The 18,442-nt window shown below is 37.0% G+C and overlaps 2 protein-coding genes across 3 annotated transcripts; both read left to right on the forward strand.

Moving 5' to 3' along the window:
* The first annotated feature begins 5,861 nt into the window (after positions 1 to 5,861).
* On the forward strand, positions 5,862 to 8,909 carry LOC107788427 (uncharacterized). The gene is made up of 5 exons (XM_016610109.2): positions 5,862 to 6,137; positions 6,471 to 6,520; positions 7,817 to 7,940; positions 8,049 to 8,156; positions 8,267 to 8,909. Exons 1-5 carry the CDS (start codon positions 5,966 to 5,968, stop codon positions 8,881 to 8,883), a joined length of 1,071 nt encoding a protein of 356 aa, XP_016465595.2. The 5' UTR covers positions 5,862 to 5,965; the 3' UTR covers positions 8,884 to 8,909.
* Positions 8,910 to 9,498: 589 nt separating this feature from the next.
* LOC107788426 (uncharacterized) lies at positions 9,499 to 12,379 on the forward strand. Of its 2 annotated transcripts, none has more exons than XM_016610108.2 (5): positions 9,499 to 9,881; positions 10,428 to 10,477; positions 11,184 to 11,307; positions 11,408 to 11,515; positions 11,615 to 12,379. In XM_016610108.2, exons 1-5 carry the CDS (start codon positions 9,710 to 9,712, stop codon positions 12,241 to 12,243), a joined length of 1,083 nt encoding a protein of 360 aa, XP_016465594.1. In that variant the 5' UTR covers positions 9,499 to 9,709; the 3' UTR covers positions 12,244 to 12,379. The 2 variants fall into 2 exon arrangements, with proteins under 2 accessions (XP_016465594.1, XP_016465593.1); XM_016610107.2 differs by having other exon boundaries at positions 9,575 to 9,881; positions 10,395 to 10,477.
* Positions 12,380 to 18,442: the final 6,063 nt, after the last annotated feature.

An 18,442-nucleotide genomic window follows, 5' to 3' on the forward strand; every position in this document is an offset into this window, starting at 1 on the left:
TTACACTTGTTTTCTTGATAAACGTTAATCAGATTACAACAGAATTGGATATTTAATACCTTGAATGAATATTGACCTCCACTAAAAGGACTAGAATGAAATACACATGATTCCTTTAGTTTGGTTGAACAAACAATTGATAGCTAAACTTACGATCTTGGAATATTTAAAAACGAACTTAACCTATATATACACTAACAAAGTTAAATTTATTTACATTCTCATCGAATTTTGGTTATTAATTTCACTTGCATATGGATGTCAGTTATACTCTTTAGAAAAAAATAGAATTCAAGAAATGGCCAATCATGTGTTTGATTTGAATACTCTTCTACGCCAAATGGGCCCAGTTTTTATTATTCTTGAATAAGAATCATGACAACTTTGACACCATTTTTGTATTTACAAGTCAACACAAACGGCTACTTCTGCATATAACTACACGTAAGAATTAACTTGACAACTTGACTGTCTGTCTAACTCCAAGAATGCATACAAATCATTGTCGATTTCCACGCAGCTGACAAGTCCACTTTTCACTTTTGTGCACATGCATCCGAATCCGGATAGTGCGAAATTTAACCAAATAACGGTATAATGACAATAACAAAGACAATGAAAGTTGATAATAATGGCAATTAAAGAATATAAAGAAGACACAAATTTAACGTGGTTCGGTCAAGGTGACCTACGTCCACAAGCGGAGATGAGCAATTTTACTATACCAATAAGAATACAAAAGAGAGTACAAAATTAGAGTAAATACTCTAATTAATCCCAAATACCCCAAGAGAATAACCTCACAAGATCACTTCAAAGAAAGGGTTCAGATAAGTGTTTTCCAACACTCACTCTCTTACAAAATACTCTATAATGAAATAAAGGAGGAGAAAGAAAGACAAGAGTGAAAAGCTCTTGAATTGGTGTGTTTGCAAATGAGGAGAAACTCCTCTATTTATAGCAAGAAATCCTTGGCCTAATAATGGATATTATGTCATGGCAAATGTCATAATCCACAAATTTGTTATAATGGATATTATGTCATTGCAAATGTCATGAACCACAAATTTGTTATAATGGATATTATGTCATGGCAAATGTCATGAAAATTTGGCCATATTACAAATCTCCACCTTGGCCTAATTTCGGCTTATATATAGTAAATTTGCTCCACCTTCTCCGCAAAAAAAACCCAATGGGCAAAATCATTCTTCATAAATGCCAATCAAATTCAGGCAAAGCTTGAACTTGGATACTAGAAGAGGTTTTGTGAACATGTCAGCAGGATTGTCTCTAGTGTTGATCTTCTGAACGGAGACTTTCTTACAGCAATGGTTTCTCGGATGAAATAATACTTTATATCAATGTGTTTCGTCCTCTCATGATACATTTGATCTTTAGTCAAGTGAATGGCACTTTGACTATAACAGAAAATGGTAATACCACCTTGGTGTAAACTGAGTTCCGCAAATAGACCCTTCAACCATAAAGCTTCTTTGATCGCCTCGATCACTGCCATATATTCTGCTTCGGTAGTAGATAAAGCTACTACATGTTGTAATGTAGCTTTCCAACTAATAGCGCAACCCCCGATGCAAAATACATAGCCTGTCAGTGATCTTCTTTTGTCAAGATCACCTGCATAATCTGAGTCTACAAAACCAACCAAAGTGTTAGTATTTCTCCCAAACTCCAAACATGTGTTTGAAGTACCTCGCAAGTATCTGAGAATCCATTTCACAGCATGCCAATGTGCTTTACCAGGGCAAGCCATATACCGGCTTACCACGCTCACTGCTTGTAAAATGTCTGGACGTGTACAAACTATTGCATACATAATACTGCTGACTGCACTGGAATAAGGAACCTGTGCCATGTACCTCTCTTCTTCCTCTGACTGCAGGAACTGAGCAGCTGATAACTTAAAATGAGCAGCAAGAGGGGTACTAACTGGTTGAGCATCTTTCATGCCAAACCTCTCCAAGACTTTCTCCAAGTACTTCTTCTGGGTCAGAAATAGCCTGTTGGCTTTTCGATCTCTTTTGATCTCCATGCCAAGGATTTTCTTAGCTGCTCTCAAATCTTTCATCTCAAATTCACTTTTTAGCTGACTTTTCAAATTGTGAATTTCTGTTAAATCCTTAGCAGCAATGAGCATGTCATCAACATATAATAATAGGTACACAAATGAACCATCATTTAACTTCCGGAAGTAAACACAACTATCATACATACTCCTCGAATAACCATGACCCAACATAAAGGAATCAAACCTTTTATACCATTGCCTTGGAGACTGCTTTAATCCGTACAAGGATTTCTTCAACAAGCAAACATGATCTTCTTTTCCTTCAATTTCAAATCCTTCGGGTTGATGCATGTATATTTGTTCCTCAAGTTCGCCATGTAAGAAAGCTGTCTTAACATCAAGCTGTTCTAATTCCAAATCATACATGGCAACGAAGGCAAGCAAGACACGAATAGAGCTATGTTTAACAACAGGCGAGAAAATATCATTAAAATCAACTCCTTGTACCTGACTATAGCCTTTTGCAACTAATCGTGCCTTATACCTCGCATCTTCAACCCCTGGAATGCCATCCTTTTTCTTGAAGACCCATTTGCAACCAACAATTCTTTTTCCTGATGGTAGCTTCACAAGAGACCAAGTACCATTCTTGTGGAGAGACTCAATTTCTTCATTCATTACAATCAACCACTTAGCTGAGTCAGCACCAGAAACTGCTTCTGAATATTTTGATGGTTCTCCAATTTCTTCAGTTTCCTGTGCAACTGAAAAAGCAAATGCAACATAATCTCCAAGCCTTAATGGTTGTTTACCTTCTCTTCTTGGTCTATATTTGGCTATAGAATACTTCTCTTCTTCTGGTTCAACTTTAGGAGTCTCAACTTCAGGAATTTCAGCTTTTGTTTCAACTTCAGGAATTTCAGCTTTTGTCTCAACTTCAGGAGTTTTAACTGTATTTTGCTCCAAAGTTGATGAGCTTGGCTCAGAAGGAATGCCAATCTCAATCTCCACCTGGTTCTGTGTACTCTTTCCTTTATCTGTATTACAAGAACTAGAAGACTCTTTTCTAGAATGTAACATAGAGGATTCATCAAAGGTTACATCTCTGCTAATTATAAATTTCGGTATCGTGGGATCAGGATACCATAGTCGGTATCCTTTCACCCCAAATGCATACCCAAGGAAAATGCACTTTTTAGCCCTTGGCTCTAATTTTCCATCATTTACATGCATGTATGCAGGGCAACCAAATATCTTTAAATCAGAATAATTAGCTGGAGTACCTGACCATATTTTCTCTGGAATCTTAAAGTTCAAAGGTGCAGAAGGAGCTCGGTTGACAATATAACAAGCTGTAGAGATAGCTTCTGCCCAAAAGGCATTTGTTAACCCAGCATTTGAAATCATGCAACGAGCCCTTTCCAAAAGAGTTCTATTCATCCTTTCTGCCACACCATTTTTCTGAGGTGTCATTCTCACAGTACGATATCGAGCAATTCCTTCATTCTTGCAAAATTCGTTGAATTTATCATTACAAAATTTCAAGCCATTATCTGTTCTAAGCCGCTTAACCTGTTTTCCTGTTTGCTTCTCAATCAAAACTTTCCATTGTTTGAAATTTAAGAAAACATCACTTTTATTTTTCAGGAAATAAACCCAAACTTTCCTTGAATAATCATCAATGAAAGTTAACATATACCTGGCACCACCTTTTGATGGGGTACGTGAAGGACTCCAAAGATCTGAATGAATGTAATCCAAAGTACCTTTTTGTTCTATGAATCGCTGGAGATTTGAAGCTGACTCTTTTCTGCTTCCCGAACACACAATGTTCACAGAACTCCATATTTCCGGTACTTTGGCCACATAAGAGACCTCTTTTACTGAGGATGGAAAGACTTTTTTCACTCATATGCCCCAATCGCATATGCCACAATTTGGTGATGTCAGAATCTGATTTATCTGATATTGAAACTGCAGCAGCACCTGTAACAGTAGATCCCAAAAGAGTATACAACGTACCAGATTTGCGTGCTTTCATGATCACAAGAGCACCATGAGAAATTTTCAGAACTCCACCTTCACCTGTGTACTTGCACCCAAGAGATTCTAGAGTGTCCAAAGAGATGAGATTTTTCTTCAAGTCAGGAACATGTCTAACATCGGTGAGAGTTCTTGCCACACCATCGTATATTTTGATTCGGACTATACCTTTTCCAATAACTTTGCAGGCAGCATTATTGCCCATCAAGACAACTCCACCTTCAATAGATTTATATGTGGTAAATAAATTCTGACTGGGACACATATGATAAGAACAACCCGAATCTAAAATTCACTCATTGTTAGATTTAAAACTATTATTAGTTGCTAAAAAAATAGTTCCCCCAGTCTCATCAGCAGCTATACTTGCTTCGGCAGTGTCAGTATTTTTGTGCTCATTTTTCTTTTCTGTATGCTTTTCTTTGTTTTTCAATTTAAAGCATTCAGAAATAATGTGACCTTTCTTATGACAATATTTGCATATGACATTTCTGTATCTGGATTTTGACCTTGATTTAGGTTTCTCACTACTTGAATCTTTCTTATTGGATCTACCTCTTATGAATAAGTTTTCCCCTTGATTCCCACTAGTTTCCCCAGCAATATCTCTATCTATTTGTTCTTTTGATTTCAAAATAGATTTGATATCTTTATAAGAGATATTATCCTTTCCATAAAGCATAGTATCTCTTATATGTTTTAAACGACTGAGGTAAAGAAACAAGCAATAACACAGCTTGATCCTCATCTTTGATTTCAGCATCTATGTTACTTAAATCCATAAGAAGAGAATCAAAAGTATCAAGATGAGTAAGTATAGAGGTACCTTCAGCCATACGAAAAGTGTAGAGTTTTTGCTTGAGGTAAAGCCTGTTTTCTACTGTTCTTTTCATATATAGAGTTTTAAGCTTTTCCCATATGCCTTTGGCTGAGCTTTCTGCTGCAACTTCACGCAAAACCTCATTTGAAAGATTTAAAATAATACCTGCTTTTGCCTTTTTGTCTGTGACGACAAACTCCTCGTCCGTTATTTTATCCGACATCTTGTCCTTTCCTTGCAGTGCCAAATCTAAGCCATCCTGAATTAGGATAGCTTTCATCTTTAATTTCCACATTCCGAAATTTGCACTTCGGTTAAATTTCTCAACATAAGACTTTGTTAGAGTCATTTTGGCTATTTAAAATAACCCGGTTAGATCTGGCTCTGATACCAATTTATTAAGATCGGGAATTCGGGTAGTGCAAAATTTAGCCAAACAACGGTATAATAACAATAACAAAGACAATGGAAGTTGATAATAACGAAAATTAAAGAATATAAAGAAGACACAAATTTAACGTGGTTCGGTCAAGGTGACCTACATCCACAAGCGGAGATGAGCAATTTTACTATACCAATAAGAGCACAAAAGAGAGTACAAAATTAGAGTAAATACTCTAATTAATCCCAAATACCCCAAGAGAATAACCTCACAAGATCACTCCAAAGAAAGGGTTCACACAAGTGTTTCCTAACACTCAATCTCTTATAAAATACTCTATAATAAAATAAAGGAGGAGAAAGAAAGACAAGAGTGAAAAGCTCTTGAATTGGTGTGTTTGCAAATGAGGAGAAACTCCTCTATTTATAGCAAGAAATCCTTGGCCTAATAATGGATATTATGTCATGGCAAATGTCATAATCCACAAATTTGTTATAATGGATATTATGTAATGACAAATGTCATGAATTACAAATTTATTATAATGGATATTATGTCATGGCAAATGTGATAGAAAATTTGGCCATAGTAAGTTAATAAAATTTTCTATAATAAGGCTAGAGGATAACATATATTCAAAGCTGTCATCAATACACTCTCTCTGAAGTCTCAAAAACCACTTGAGTTGACTATGTCTTCAAAGGTTAATCTGTTGATCTGTTTTTTCATTCTTCATCTGTGTGCTGCCGCTAGTGTTAGAGAGAGAAAGATAGGGATCTATGAGATCAAGAAAGGAGATTTCTCTGTTAAGGTCACTAATTATGGTGCCAGAATCATCTCTGTTCTTCTTCCTGATAAGGATGGTATGTCTGCCTTTTACATAAATAATATCCAGAGGCGAATTTAAGATTTAAATTTGATGGAGTATATTTTTATGGACTTACTGTTGATTTGAAATTATGGGTTCAAATCTAATACTCCTACTATTAGTAAAATTTTAGTGATTTTTTTTACATATATATTTATGTTCTGTGCCGAAAATAGTCCATCAGCTCATCCGCTTCTGAATCAGTCCTATCTTTCGGAAAAACATGTTCCTATCTGATCTTTGTTTCAGCATTCTTGATGTGTATATGTCTACTGTTTTTATCTGTTCCTTGATAAAATCAGTCTTATCTTGGCTTGATACTTTCCAGGAAAAATAGGTGATGTTGTTCTTGGATATGACACCATCAAGGAGTACGAGGTTAGTTCACTTTGTTCTGTTTCAATAAATCTACTTGAATTTGCTCTTTCCTAAAAACTTTGTAGTTCGTTTTCTAAAGAGAAAGAGGAGAGATAGATTCCTCTTACATTTCCTTCCTTTGATTTTCCTTCTATTTTATTGCAAGTCACTGTGGTTCTGCCTTATGCGTCTCATGAGTCAATAGCAATTGTGCCATGTAAAAATTCGTAACCACTTATGAACCAAATGGGATTAACAACTTTTTATTTGACAATGGACACTGTCTAATTCACTAATTGTAGCTTTTTCCTAACAAAAGACCCCATCTCAAGTCTATAATATCTAACCTAAATTACCCATCTTTTGGACTGATGTGAAGTATATTCAAGGAAATTTATACTGGCAAAAAATTCTCTCCATAGTTTTAAAAACTTCAAATCTAAATTGTAAAAATTCCTCCGGCTTCTTTTCTGACATAAAAACTTGAGCCTAAATCGTAATGAAATTTTCATTGAAATAACTTCAACAATTAGTACAGAACTGTGATTCTGCCCCCAAGTTGTTTCAGTTTACTGCACACTGAAATGTATGCTTATCCAAGCTGTTTGCTACTATGAAAATTCACGTTTTTGAAGCATCTAACAGCACAGAGGGGATCCAGGTTTTAAGTTCAAAACTTAAGGTTCTTAGATGTTTTTAAAATTATGGTGTCTCTATTATATATCACAATTTTGGTGGATATTTACATATAAATTTATGCACCGTATCAAAAATACTAGTTTAGATGAACCCGGTACCAAAAAGCTAACGGGGGTGGACCGTCATGAACAAAAGTGGTAGGGATATCAATGCTCTTCTGTCGCGTGCATTCTTTAAGCCTCTTTCATCATTTGATCTCCTTACCTAAGAACCAACCATACTGCCTTATTAGTTCCATTTTGTGTGTAACAACTAAATAATGTCACATTTTGGATGCAAAAATGAAAAAGATTTATGAATGTTTTCCACTACGAACCATATTGCATTGATGTATTAGATTTTGATAGATAATTTCACATTAATTGGTATCAAATCAACTTTTGACAAGCTCGTTTTAACATGTTTTTCTGCATTTACTTCTATAGTATTGAAGTCCATGCGAAGAAGGATTTTTAACTATTGTTTATAAAAGTCTTCTATGGTATTGACTCCAAATGTCATAGATTTTTCAGTTGGATGCCCAAGATCTTTTTACATTTTCATTTCATTTGAATATTATGTCAAGCTTTCTATGGAATGAGTCGTTTCATATGCGTAAACAAAAGTAACTTTTTCCAGAATGATACAAGTTCTTTTGGAGCAATAGTTGGAAGAGTTGCAAATCGGATTGGTGGTGCTCAATTTACTTTGAATGGAACCCTTTATAAGCTTATTGCCAATGATGGAAATAACACACTGCATGGTATCCTCCCTACATTTTCTTTTACCTTTGCTTTCTCTTCCAATTTCACCTCCATATAAGTTTCCTTCCTCTAATTATTATGTAAAAACTTCAAAAATAAATATATAGGTGGCCCTAAAGGATTTAGCCATGTTGTTTGGAAAGTGAGCAAGTACGAGAAAGATGGTTCCCATCCTCACATTACTTTAACTTACCACAGTGCTGATGGGGAACAAGGTGAATATATCTGCTCGGTTATATTCCACATGCAAGACAATTACAGTAATTAATTTCCTTTTGAAGATACATTATGAATTGAACAAAAATCTCATAGTTTTCCTTTTTAGGATTTCCTAGTGATCTTCTTGTCTCTGTTACCTATGGATTAAAAGATCCTTACAAGCTAAGTGTGGTAATGAAGGCAAAAGCACTAAACAAGGCCACTCCAGTTAACTTGGCTCAACACACTTATTGGAATATTGGCGGACACACCAGTGGTGATATCTTGTCCAATGATATTCAAATCTTTGCGTCACACATCACCCCAGTAGATCAACATCTCATTCCAACAGGTGAATTCGCCCCTGTCAAAAACATGCCCTATGATTTCCTGAAGCCTCGTAAAGTTGGGAGCCAGATCAACAAACTCCAAAATGGATATGACATCAACTATGCACTTGACATCAGTGAAAAAATGAAACCTGTGGCAATAGTTTATGATAAGAAGTCAGGAAGAGTGATGGATTTACAAGCGTCTGCGCCTGGTGTGCAATTCTACACTGCAAACTCTCTAATTAAGAAGGGGAAAGGTGGATATGTGTATCAGCCTCATGCAGCTTTGTGTTTGGAGACTCAAGGGTTCCCGGATGCTGTAAATCACCCAAATTTCCCTTCAACTATTGTGACTCCAGGAAAGAACTACGTTCACAAGATGCTGTATACGTTCTCAATCACGAAATACTAGAATGCTTACATTAATCTTTTCCATCATCACTCGTGTCTTGTGCATAAATTGATATTTCTGTCAAGGTCATATGTTCTTTGTGAAACACAAAACGCCTGACATTTAAACTCAATACCCTTGTGCTTGGTTGGAGTTTCCAAGGAGTTGTTTTCAAACATGCGTGGTGAGTGTTTGCATGTGGACTCACTGATTTTGGAGTGTCAAATTTCTATTGTTCTTGTATCTCTATTGTTTCAAAGTTAGTAGTTTTCGTTTAGTTTTCTAATCACATTACTCCATAAAAATAGTTAGCAGTTTCATAAGTGGTGTTTACCAAAGATATGCCTTTGGCGTTGATCCTGTCCTTCTCTTCTAAACAGTATTTATTGCACAATAACAATAACAATAACTGAATCTAGTTACTAATAAAATCAATCTAAGATATTAAAGAAGAATGAAATAGCATAGCTAGAAACAAAAAGCTTTTACTATATTCAAAAATAAATTAGGTTCATAAAGGTACAACTGACTAATGTTCAAGAGAGAAAAAAAAAACAACATGGGCGCTATTTTTTGTAATTACATGCCAACAGAAACGTGGGTGCTACCTTTGCAATTAAATATACATAAAGGAATGGGGACCGCCGGACAGCTACCTTGGCTCTGTCTGTCCATTCATCTTTGTGGATTTTCACTGGAGCTATCCCATTTCCAAGCGCTATTTTGCAGACAACTTCTGTCTTGAACACATGCAGATAATGAGTTAAACTCATTCCAAAATTGGAGGAGTGCATATTTTCATGACTGAAGAAGCTCGCTAGCTGTCTGAAAACCACAGGAGTTGACTATGTCTTCAAAGATTAATCTGTTGATCTGTTTTTTCATTCTTCATCTGTTGGCTGCTACCAATGTTAGAGGGCGCAAGATAGGGATATATGAGATAAAGAAAGGAGATTTCTCTGTTAGAATCACTAATTATGGTGCCAGAATCATCTCTGTCCTTCTTCCTGATAAGCACGGTATGTCTGGCTTCTACCTTATCAATTCAGAGGTGGATTCAAAAGTTAAATTTTGATGGTACAATTTTTAAGGTTGTTAGCACCGAACTTATTGTATTTGAGATTATGAGTTCAGAACTTAATATAGACCTCATCTGCTGGCTGAATCAATCTTACCTTTCGGAAAACATGTTCCTATTTGATAATGTGATCTTGTTTCAACCTTCTTGATGTCTATATGTACTCTCTCCCATAAATTACTTTCCTTTTTAGTCAGTTCCAAAATAAGTGACGATTTTCTAAATTTAGAAATAATTCAACTTTAAACTTTCATTTTACTCATTTTACTTTTGATGAGAAGTTTTTATAACCACACAAATGCCATGGTCCCACAAATCTTTTAGCCCTTTAAGCTTTTAAAACCATAAGGCTCAAAAGTATTCTTTTTTTTTTTTTTTAAAATTCCGTGCCGAGTCAAACTAACTCATCTAAATTGAAACGGAGGGAGTAACTGCTTTTTGCTGTTCCTTAAAGAAATCAGTGTTACAGTCTCTTGCTCCGTTCCAGGAAATATAGGTGATGTTGCTCTGGGATATGACACCGTCAAAGAATATGAGGTTAGTTCACTTTGTTTTATTTTAATGGATCTATTTGAATTCTGCTCTTTGCTAAAAACATTTTGTTGTTCATTTTCTCATTAAGGAAAAGACAATCAGAAAAATAGAGTGATATAACTCTTTGATTTGCCTTCTATTATAATTGCGCGTCACTGTGTTTCTCTCTGTTAGTCAATGGAAATTGTGCCATGTCAGAATTCATAGCCAATTATGAATCAAATCAATAGCGGATTAACAGTCTGTTTATTTGACAGTATTTAGCTGTAGCTCTTTGCTAACAAAGACCACGCCTCTAGCCTATAATGCCTAACTTAAACCTTCCATATTTTGGACTGATGTGAAGTACATTGAAGGACATTTAGACTGGCAAAACCCAACCATATGCCTTATTTATTCTTACTTATGTGTTTGCTTCTATTTAATTAAAGAATGTCTCATTTTGGATCCGTAAAAGAAAGTGATTTATGAAGGTTTTCAACTACGACCTATAATGCATTAACGAATTGAACTAGATTGGACAGTTAGATTATTTCACTTTGTATCAAATCAACTTTTGACAAGTTGCATTAATACGTTTTTGTGCTTTTAAATTTATTAATGTCCATGTGAGTAAGAGTTTTGAACGTAGTATTGTCCCATTTTTGCTTCAAGCTTTCTATGGAATGAGTTATTTGTACAGTGAAATCTTCACTAGTAACTTTTGCAGAATGATACAACTTCTTTCGGAGCCCTACTTGGAAGGGTAGCTAACCGGATTGGTGGTGCTCAATTTACTTTGAACGGAACCCTTTATAAGCTTATTGCCAATGATGGCGCAAACACGCTGCACGGTATCTTCGTTACATTTCCTTTTAACTTTGCTTTTTCTTCCACTTTCAGCTCCATATACCCAAATTTCCTTCCTCTTATGTAAGAACTTCGAAAATATAGGTGGCCCAAAAGGATTTAGCCGTGTTGTTTGGAATGTTAACAAATATGAGCAAGATGGTCCCTATCCTCACATTACTTTAACCTACCACAGTACTGATGGGGAAGAAGGTGAATCTGCTTTTTTATTCCACAAGACAATTACAGTTATTAATTTCCTTTTGAAGATACATTATGAATTGAATAAAAATCCGTTGTTTCCTTTTGTAGGATTTCCTGGTGATGTTCTTGCCTCTGTTACCTATGCATTGGAAGATCCTTACAAGCTTAGTGTGGTAATGAAGGCAAAAGCACTAAACAAGGCCACTCCAGTTAACTTGGCTCAACACACTTATTGGAACATTGGTGGACACAACAGTGGAGATATCTTGTCCAACGTTGTTCAAATCTTTGCGTCACACATCACTCCAGTAGACGAACATCTCATTCCTACAGGTGAAATTTCTCCCGTCAAGAACACGCCCTATGATTTCCTTAAACCCCGTGAAGTGGGGAACCAGATCAGTAAACTCCCAAGTGGATATGACATCAACTATGCACTCGACAGCACTGTAGAAATGAAGCCCGTGGCAATAGTTTATGATAAGAAGTCAGGAAGAGTGATGGATTTACAAGCGTCTGCGCCTGGTGTGCAATTCTACACTGCAAACTCCCTTATTCAGAAGGGGAAAGGTGGATATGTATATCAGCCTCATGCAGCATTGTGCTTCGAGACTCAAGGGTTCCCTGATGCTGTGAACCACCCAAATTTCCCTTCAACAATTGTGACTCCAGGAAAGGCCTACGTTCACAAAATGCTGTATACTTTCTCAATCATGAAATACTGGAATTCTTATTAATTTTTTTCAACATCGCTTGTGTCTTTTGTATCTTTTGCATAAATTGATATTTCTGTCAAGGTTATATGTTCTTGCTGACGAATAAAACACCTGATATTTAGACTTAATACAGTTATGTTTTGATGGAGTTTTCAAAGAACAGTTTTTAGACATGTTTAGTGAGTGTTTAGACGTGGATTCACTGTTTTTGGAGTGGATAGTTTTGCTGTTGCATTTTGCCCTTTCTGGAACAAATCAGAACTTGTTTTTATTTAATAGTCTCCATTTACTGTTCTGATCACATTGCTCCATAAAAATGGTTTTGCAGTTTCATAGGTAGAATGTTTTACCAAAGATATGATGTTTACCTTATATACATATAGATTTTAAAATATACTTTTTGTTATACTTCAATACAACAACAACATACCCAGTAATATCCCACACTGTGGGGTCTGGGGAGGGTAGTATGTACGCAGACCTTACCTCTACCTTGTGAGGATATAGAGGTTGTTTCCAATAGACCCTCGGTTTAGAAAAGTATAAGCACCACAATAATAAAAATATAGACAAGAAGGGACAGTACCAAGAAGCCATATAAAAGCAGAATAAAAACAACCAGATAGTAAGGTGATCAACAATGAAAGAAAATAACGGTTGGTCATAAAAACTTACTACCAACAAAAAGCGAGACTACGTGCCAATACTACTGTTATGAACACTTTAGACTACCTACTCTACTAACCTAATCCTCGACCTCCATACCTTCCTATCAATAGTTATGTCGGTCAGCTGAAGTTACGTCATGCCTTGCCTAATCACCTCTCCCCACCTCTTCTTTGGCATACCTCTACCTCTATGTAGGCCCTCCAATGTCAACCTCTCACACCTCCTCACCAGGGCGTCTGTGCTCCTCCTCCTCACATGACCAAACCACATAAGTCGTGCTTCCCGCATCTTGTCCTCAATAGGGGCCACACCCACCTTGTCGCGAATAACCTCATTTATGATCCTATCTAACCTGGTGTACCCGCACATCCATCTCAACATACTCATCTCTGCTACCTTCATCTTCTGTACATGAGCGATCTTGACTGGCCAACACTCAGCCCGATACAACATTGTTGGTCTGACTACCACTCTGTAGAACTTACCCTTAAGTTTCAGTGGCACCTTCTTGTCACACAAAACACCGGAAGCGAGTCTCCATTTCATCCATTCCGCCCCAATACGATGTGTGACATCTTCATCAATCTCCCCATCCCCCTAAATAATAGACCCAAGGTACTTAGAACTTTCTCTCCTAGGGATGACCTGCGAGTCCAGCCTCACCTCCCCTTCCCCCCTTGAATCTCGTCACTGAACTTATACTCTAAGTATTCTGTCTTGGTACTGCTCAACTTGAAACCTTTAGATTCCAAGGTCTTCCTCCATACTTCTAATTGCGCGTTCACACCGTCTCGCGTCTTGTCAATCAATACAATATCATCTGCAGATAGTATGCACCACGGTACCTCCCCTTGGATGTGGCACGTCAGTACATCCTTCACTAGAATAAACAAAAAAGGGCTGAGTGCCGACCCCTGATGCAACCTCATTATTACCGGAAAATGGTCCGAGTCCCCACCCACCGTCCTCACTCAAGTCTTTACTCCATCATACATGTCCTTAATCAACCTAACGTAGGCAACATGTACACCTCTAGCCTCCAAACATCTTCATAAAACTGTCACGACCCCAAATTTCCTCCGTAGGATGTCGTGATGGCACCTAGTCTCTAAGACTAGGTAAGCCTATCAATGAGGAATAATAATAAATATCTGAAATAAATAAACTACAATTCAAACAATTTCAACTCCCAAAACCCGGTAGAAATAAGTCACAAGCTTCTAAGAATTTATTCTTAATGTCTCTATATGTCAAGGTCTAGATAAAATATAAGGAAGCAACATAAAATAATAGAAGGGGACTCCGGAGTCTGCGGACGCTGGCAGATATACCTCGAAGTCTCCGTGCGCAGGTAACTCAATGACGTCTAGGCTGGTAAAATGTACCTGGATCTGCACAAAAAGATGTGCAGAAGTGTAGTATGAGTACACCACAGCGGTACCCAGTAAGTGCCAAGCCTAACCTCGGTAGAGTAGTGACGAGGTCAGGTGAGGCCCTACTGGAATATAATAATGTCATGGTAAAATATTTATCAATGTAGTAAAATAAAATGACATCGAAAATGAATCAAATAGTATGTCACATTTAATGACACCAAATAATTGCAAATAATATCTCGTGGAAATCAAAACAGAATTTCCTTCAACTTTATGAAAATCACAATAATAATCAAAGGCAACTACGGCCATAAATCAATATCAACAAGGGCACTCCCGAGGTACCGCCTCGTAGACCCAAATCATAAATAAATTCACAATATCTCATTTTCTTATATCACCGCGGGAGCCTTCACAATTTATTTAAAGAAAATATTTTTTCCCGAAATAGCATCCCGCGTTTTAGCCACCCTTATCACACCGCATGACTTCTAGTAGTTCCCCTACTAGCCACGCGTATCAAGCCACCCTTATCTCACCGCATGCGTTTCAACACCCAGACCTTATACCACCGCATGCGTATCAATATCACAATATATCACAATTTGCACCTCAAGTGCTCAAATAATTTAACTTGCCAAAATAATTCAACAACAATATTTTTTCACAATAAAGAGCTCACGGCTCATGCCAAAATAAATCATCAATAATAGTTTGCCACAATAAAGAGCTCACGGCTCATGCCAAAATAAATCATCAATAATATTTTTCCACAATAAAGAGCTCACGGCTCCCTCACAATGAGTATAAAAATATTCAGGAGTAAATAATTTAGGAAAATAATATTTCAAAATCTTTACTACGTTGCTTCAATATCAAGTTTAAAAATGTCAAATACTTCATATTAATAATATTTAATTTAAAGAAAATCAGCCTTCAAATAATGCACAGAATAAAAGAAACCAAGTTTCAACTAAACATGTAAAACAATTAGTAAGAAAAGATCAAACAAATTTGAAGTATATATCTCACATCAATGATGAAGAATATAACAAGATAAAATAATTTAATAAATGCGTAACAGTGATCTACACAATTTAAAAATATAATCTTTCGCAAATTAACCCGTGTACACACTTGTCACCTCGTGCACACGACTTTCAACACATTTCAATAATCACATCAATACCAATCCTAGGAAAACTTTTCCCCACACAAGGTTAGACAAGTCACTTACCTCGACTTGCTCCAATTTAACCAAGTATTATGCTTTTTCCTCGAATTTCTGACTCCGATCGACTCGTATCTAGTCATAATTAATTCGATACAGTCAACAAAAATTATAGTAATCAATTTCATAAGAAAATATTACATTTTCATTAAAATCCGAAATTAGCTCAAAATTTGCCAGTGGGGCCCACATCTCGGAATTCGGCGAAACTTATAAAATCCGACAACCCATTCAATTACGAGTCCACCCATACCAATTTTACCAAAATCCGATAACAACTCGACCTCCAAATCTTAAATTTTCGTTTTTGGAAGATTTTGCAAAAATCTTGATTTTTCTTCCATAAATTCACGGATTCATGATGTAAATGAGTATGGAATCATGAAATATAATCAATATAGGATAAGGAACACTTACCCCAATGTTTTTTCGTGAAAATCGCCCAAAAATCGCCCAAAACCGTGCTCCAAAAATCCAAAACGAACTGAATGAAATGAGCATTTTTGATCCTTAAGTTTCTGCCAATCCGTCACTAAAAGTCCATTTTTCGTCACTAAAAGTCTACCAGAAACAGCTCTACCAGTCTTACTTCAATTGATCATAACTTTATGTACAAATATCCAAATGATAAATGGTTTAACTTTCTGGAAACTAGAATCTACCAACTACAACTTTCATGTTTTGTAATTATTCCGATTCCTTATGCATTGCGAGATATAAGCTCCCAAAGTTGGCTACATGCATCAGAATTTCTGGCGAAACTGCTCTACCAGCCTTTTTTCAATCCATCATAACTTTCTGTACAAATGTCCAAATAATGCATAGTTTAATTTTCTGGAACCTATAATCCAACGACTACAACTTTCATGTTTTGTACATTTTCTGATTCCTTATGCATTGCGAGATATAAGCTTCCAAACTTGGCTCCACGCACGGAATTTCTGCAACAGAAATTTCTGCAGCACTTTGTCCGAAATCCATTCCGTTTACCTTTCGAAATCTACTCGAGACCCTCGGGACCTTAACCAATTATTCCAATATGTCCCAAAATACCATACGAACTTATTCGAGGCTTCAAACTACATCAAACAACATCAAAACGACGAATCGCACCTCAAATCAAAATCAATGAACTTTGAACTTTTAAATTCTATATCTTGTGTCGAAACACATCAAATCAATTCGGAATGACTTCAAATTTTGCACACAAGTCATAAATGACATAACTGAGCTATGAAAATTTTCAGAATCGGATTTCGACCCCGATATCAAAAAGTCAACCTCTCGGTCAAACTTCCCAAAAATTCAACTTTCGGCATTTCAAGCCTAATTCTACTACGGACTTCCAAATAAAATTTCGATCACGCTCCTAAGTCCAAAATCACCATACGGAGCTGTTGGAATCATAAAAATTTTATTTCGGGGTCGTTTGCACATAATTTGACATCCGGTCACTATTTGAACTTAAACTTTTAATCTTTTCATTAAAATTCCATATCTCGGGCTAGGGACCTCGGAATTTGATTCCGGGCATACGCCTAAGTCCCAAATCACGATACAGACCTACCAAAATTGTCAAAACACTGATCCGGATCTGTTTGCTAAAAATGTTGACCAAAGTCAACTCAATTGAGTTTTAAAGCTCTAATTCACATTTTAATTCATTTTTCACCTGAAAACTTTCCGAAAAATTTTTACGGACTGCACACTCAAGTCGAGTAATGGTAAATAGTGCTTAGATCACATAATTAATCATTAAATTTAAAGATGATATTTTGGGTCATCACAAAAATATCCTCTAAAACAAACATTCGTCCTCGAACGGAGTTAGAAAAAGTACCTAAGCTGGTGAATAAGTGTGGATAACATATGCGCATATCATGCTCGGTCTCCCAAGTCGCCTCCTCGACCGGATGACCCCTCCACTGAACCTTCCCGGAAGCAATGTTCTTTGACCTCAGCTTTCGAACATGCCTATCCAAAATAGCCATTGGTTCCTCAACATAAGATAGATTCTTGTCCAACTGAACCGAACTGAAGTCTAGCACATGAGACGGATCCCCGTGATATTTTCGAAGCATAGAAACATGGAATACCGGATGACCGGTAAAGAGACTAGGTGGTAGTATAAGTTTGTAAGCCACCTCTCCAACTCTCTCAAGAATCTCAAAAGGCCCAATATACCTAGGGCTCAACTTGCCCTTCTTCCCGAACCTCATCACACCCTTCATAGGCGAAACTCGTAGCAATACCCGCTCACCAACCATGAATGCAACATCACGAACCTTCCGATCCGCATAACTCTTCTGTCTAGATTGGGCTGTGCGAAGTCGATCCTGAATCAACTTAACCTTTTCCAAGGCATCCTGAACCAAGTCTGTACCCAAAAGTCTAGCCTCGCCTGGTTCGAACCAACCCACTGGAGACCGGCACCGCCTACCATACAAGGCCTCATACGGAGCCATCTGGATGCTTGACTGGTAACTGTTGTTGTAAGCAAACTCCGCAAGTGGTAAGAACTGATCCCAAGCACCCCCAAAATCTATCACACACGCACGAAGCATATCCTCCAGTATTTGAATAGTGCGTTCGGACTGCCCGTCCGTCTGAGGGTGAAATGATGTACTCAACTCTACCCGAGTACCCAACTCACGTTGAACTGCCCTCCAAAATCGTGAGGTAAACTGTGTACCCCGGTCAGAGATGATAGATACTGGTACACCGTGAAGTCTGACAATCTCGCGAATATATACTTGAGCCAGCTGCTCTGAGGAGTAAGTAGTAATCACAGGAATGAAATGAGCTGATTTGGTCAGCCTATCCACAATCACCCAAACTGCGTCCAACTTCCGCTGAGTCCGTGGGAGCCCAACAACGAAATCCATAGTGATCCGCTCCCATTTCCATTCTGGAATCTCTAACTTCTGAAGTAATCCACCCGGTC

The sequence above is a fragment of the Nicotiana tabacum genome, chromosome 17 (genome assembly GCF_000715075.1).
Source record: "Nicotiana tabacum cultivar K326 chromosome 17, ASM71507v2, whole genome shotgun sequence".
NCBI lineage: Eukaryota > Viridiplantae > Streptophyta > Magnoliopsida > Solanales > Solanaceae > Nicotiana > Nicotiana tabacum.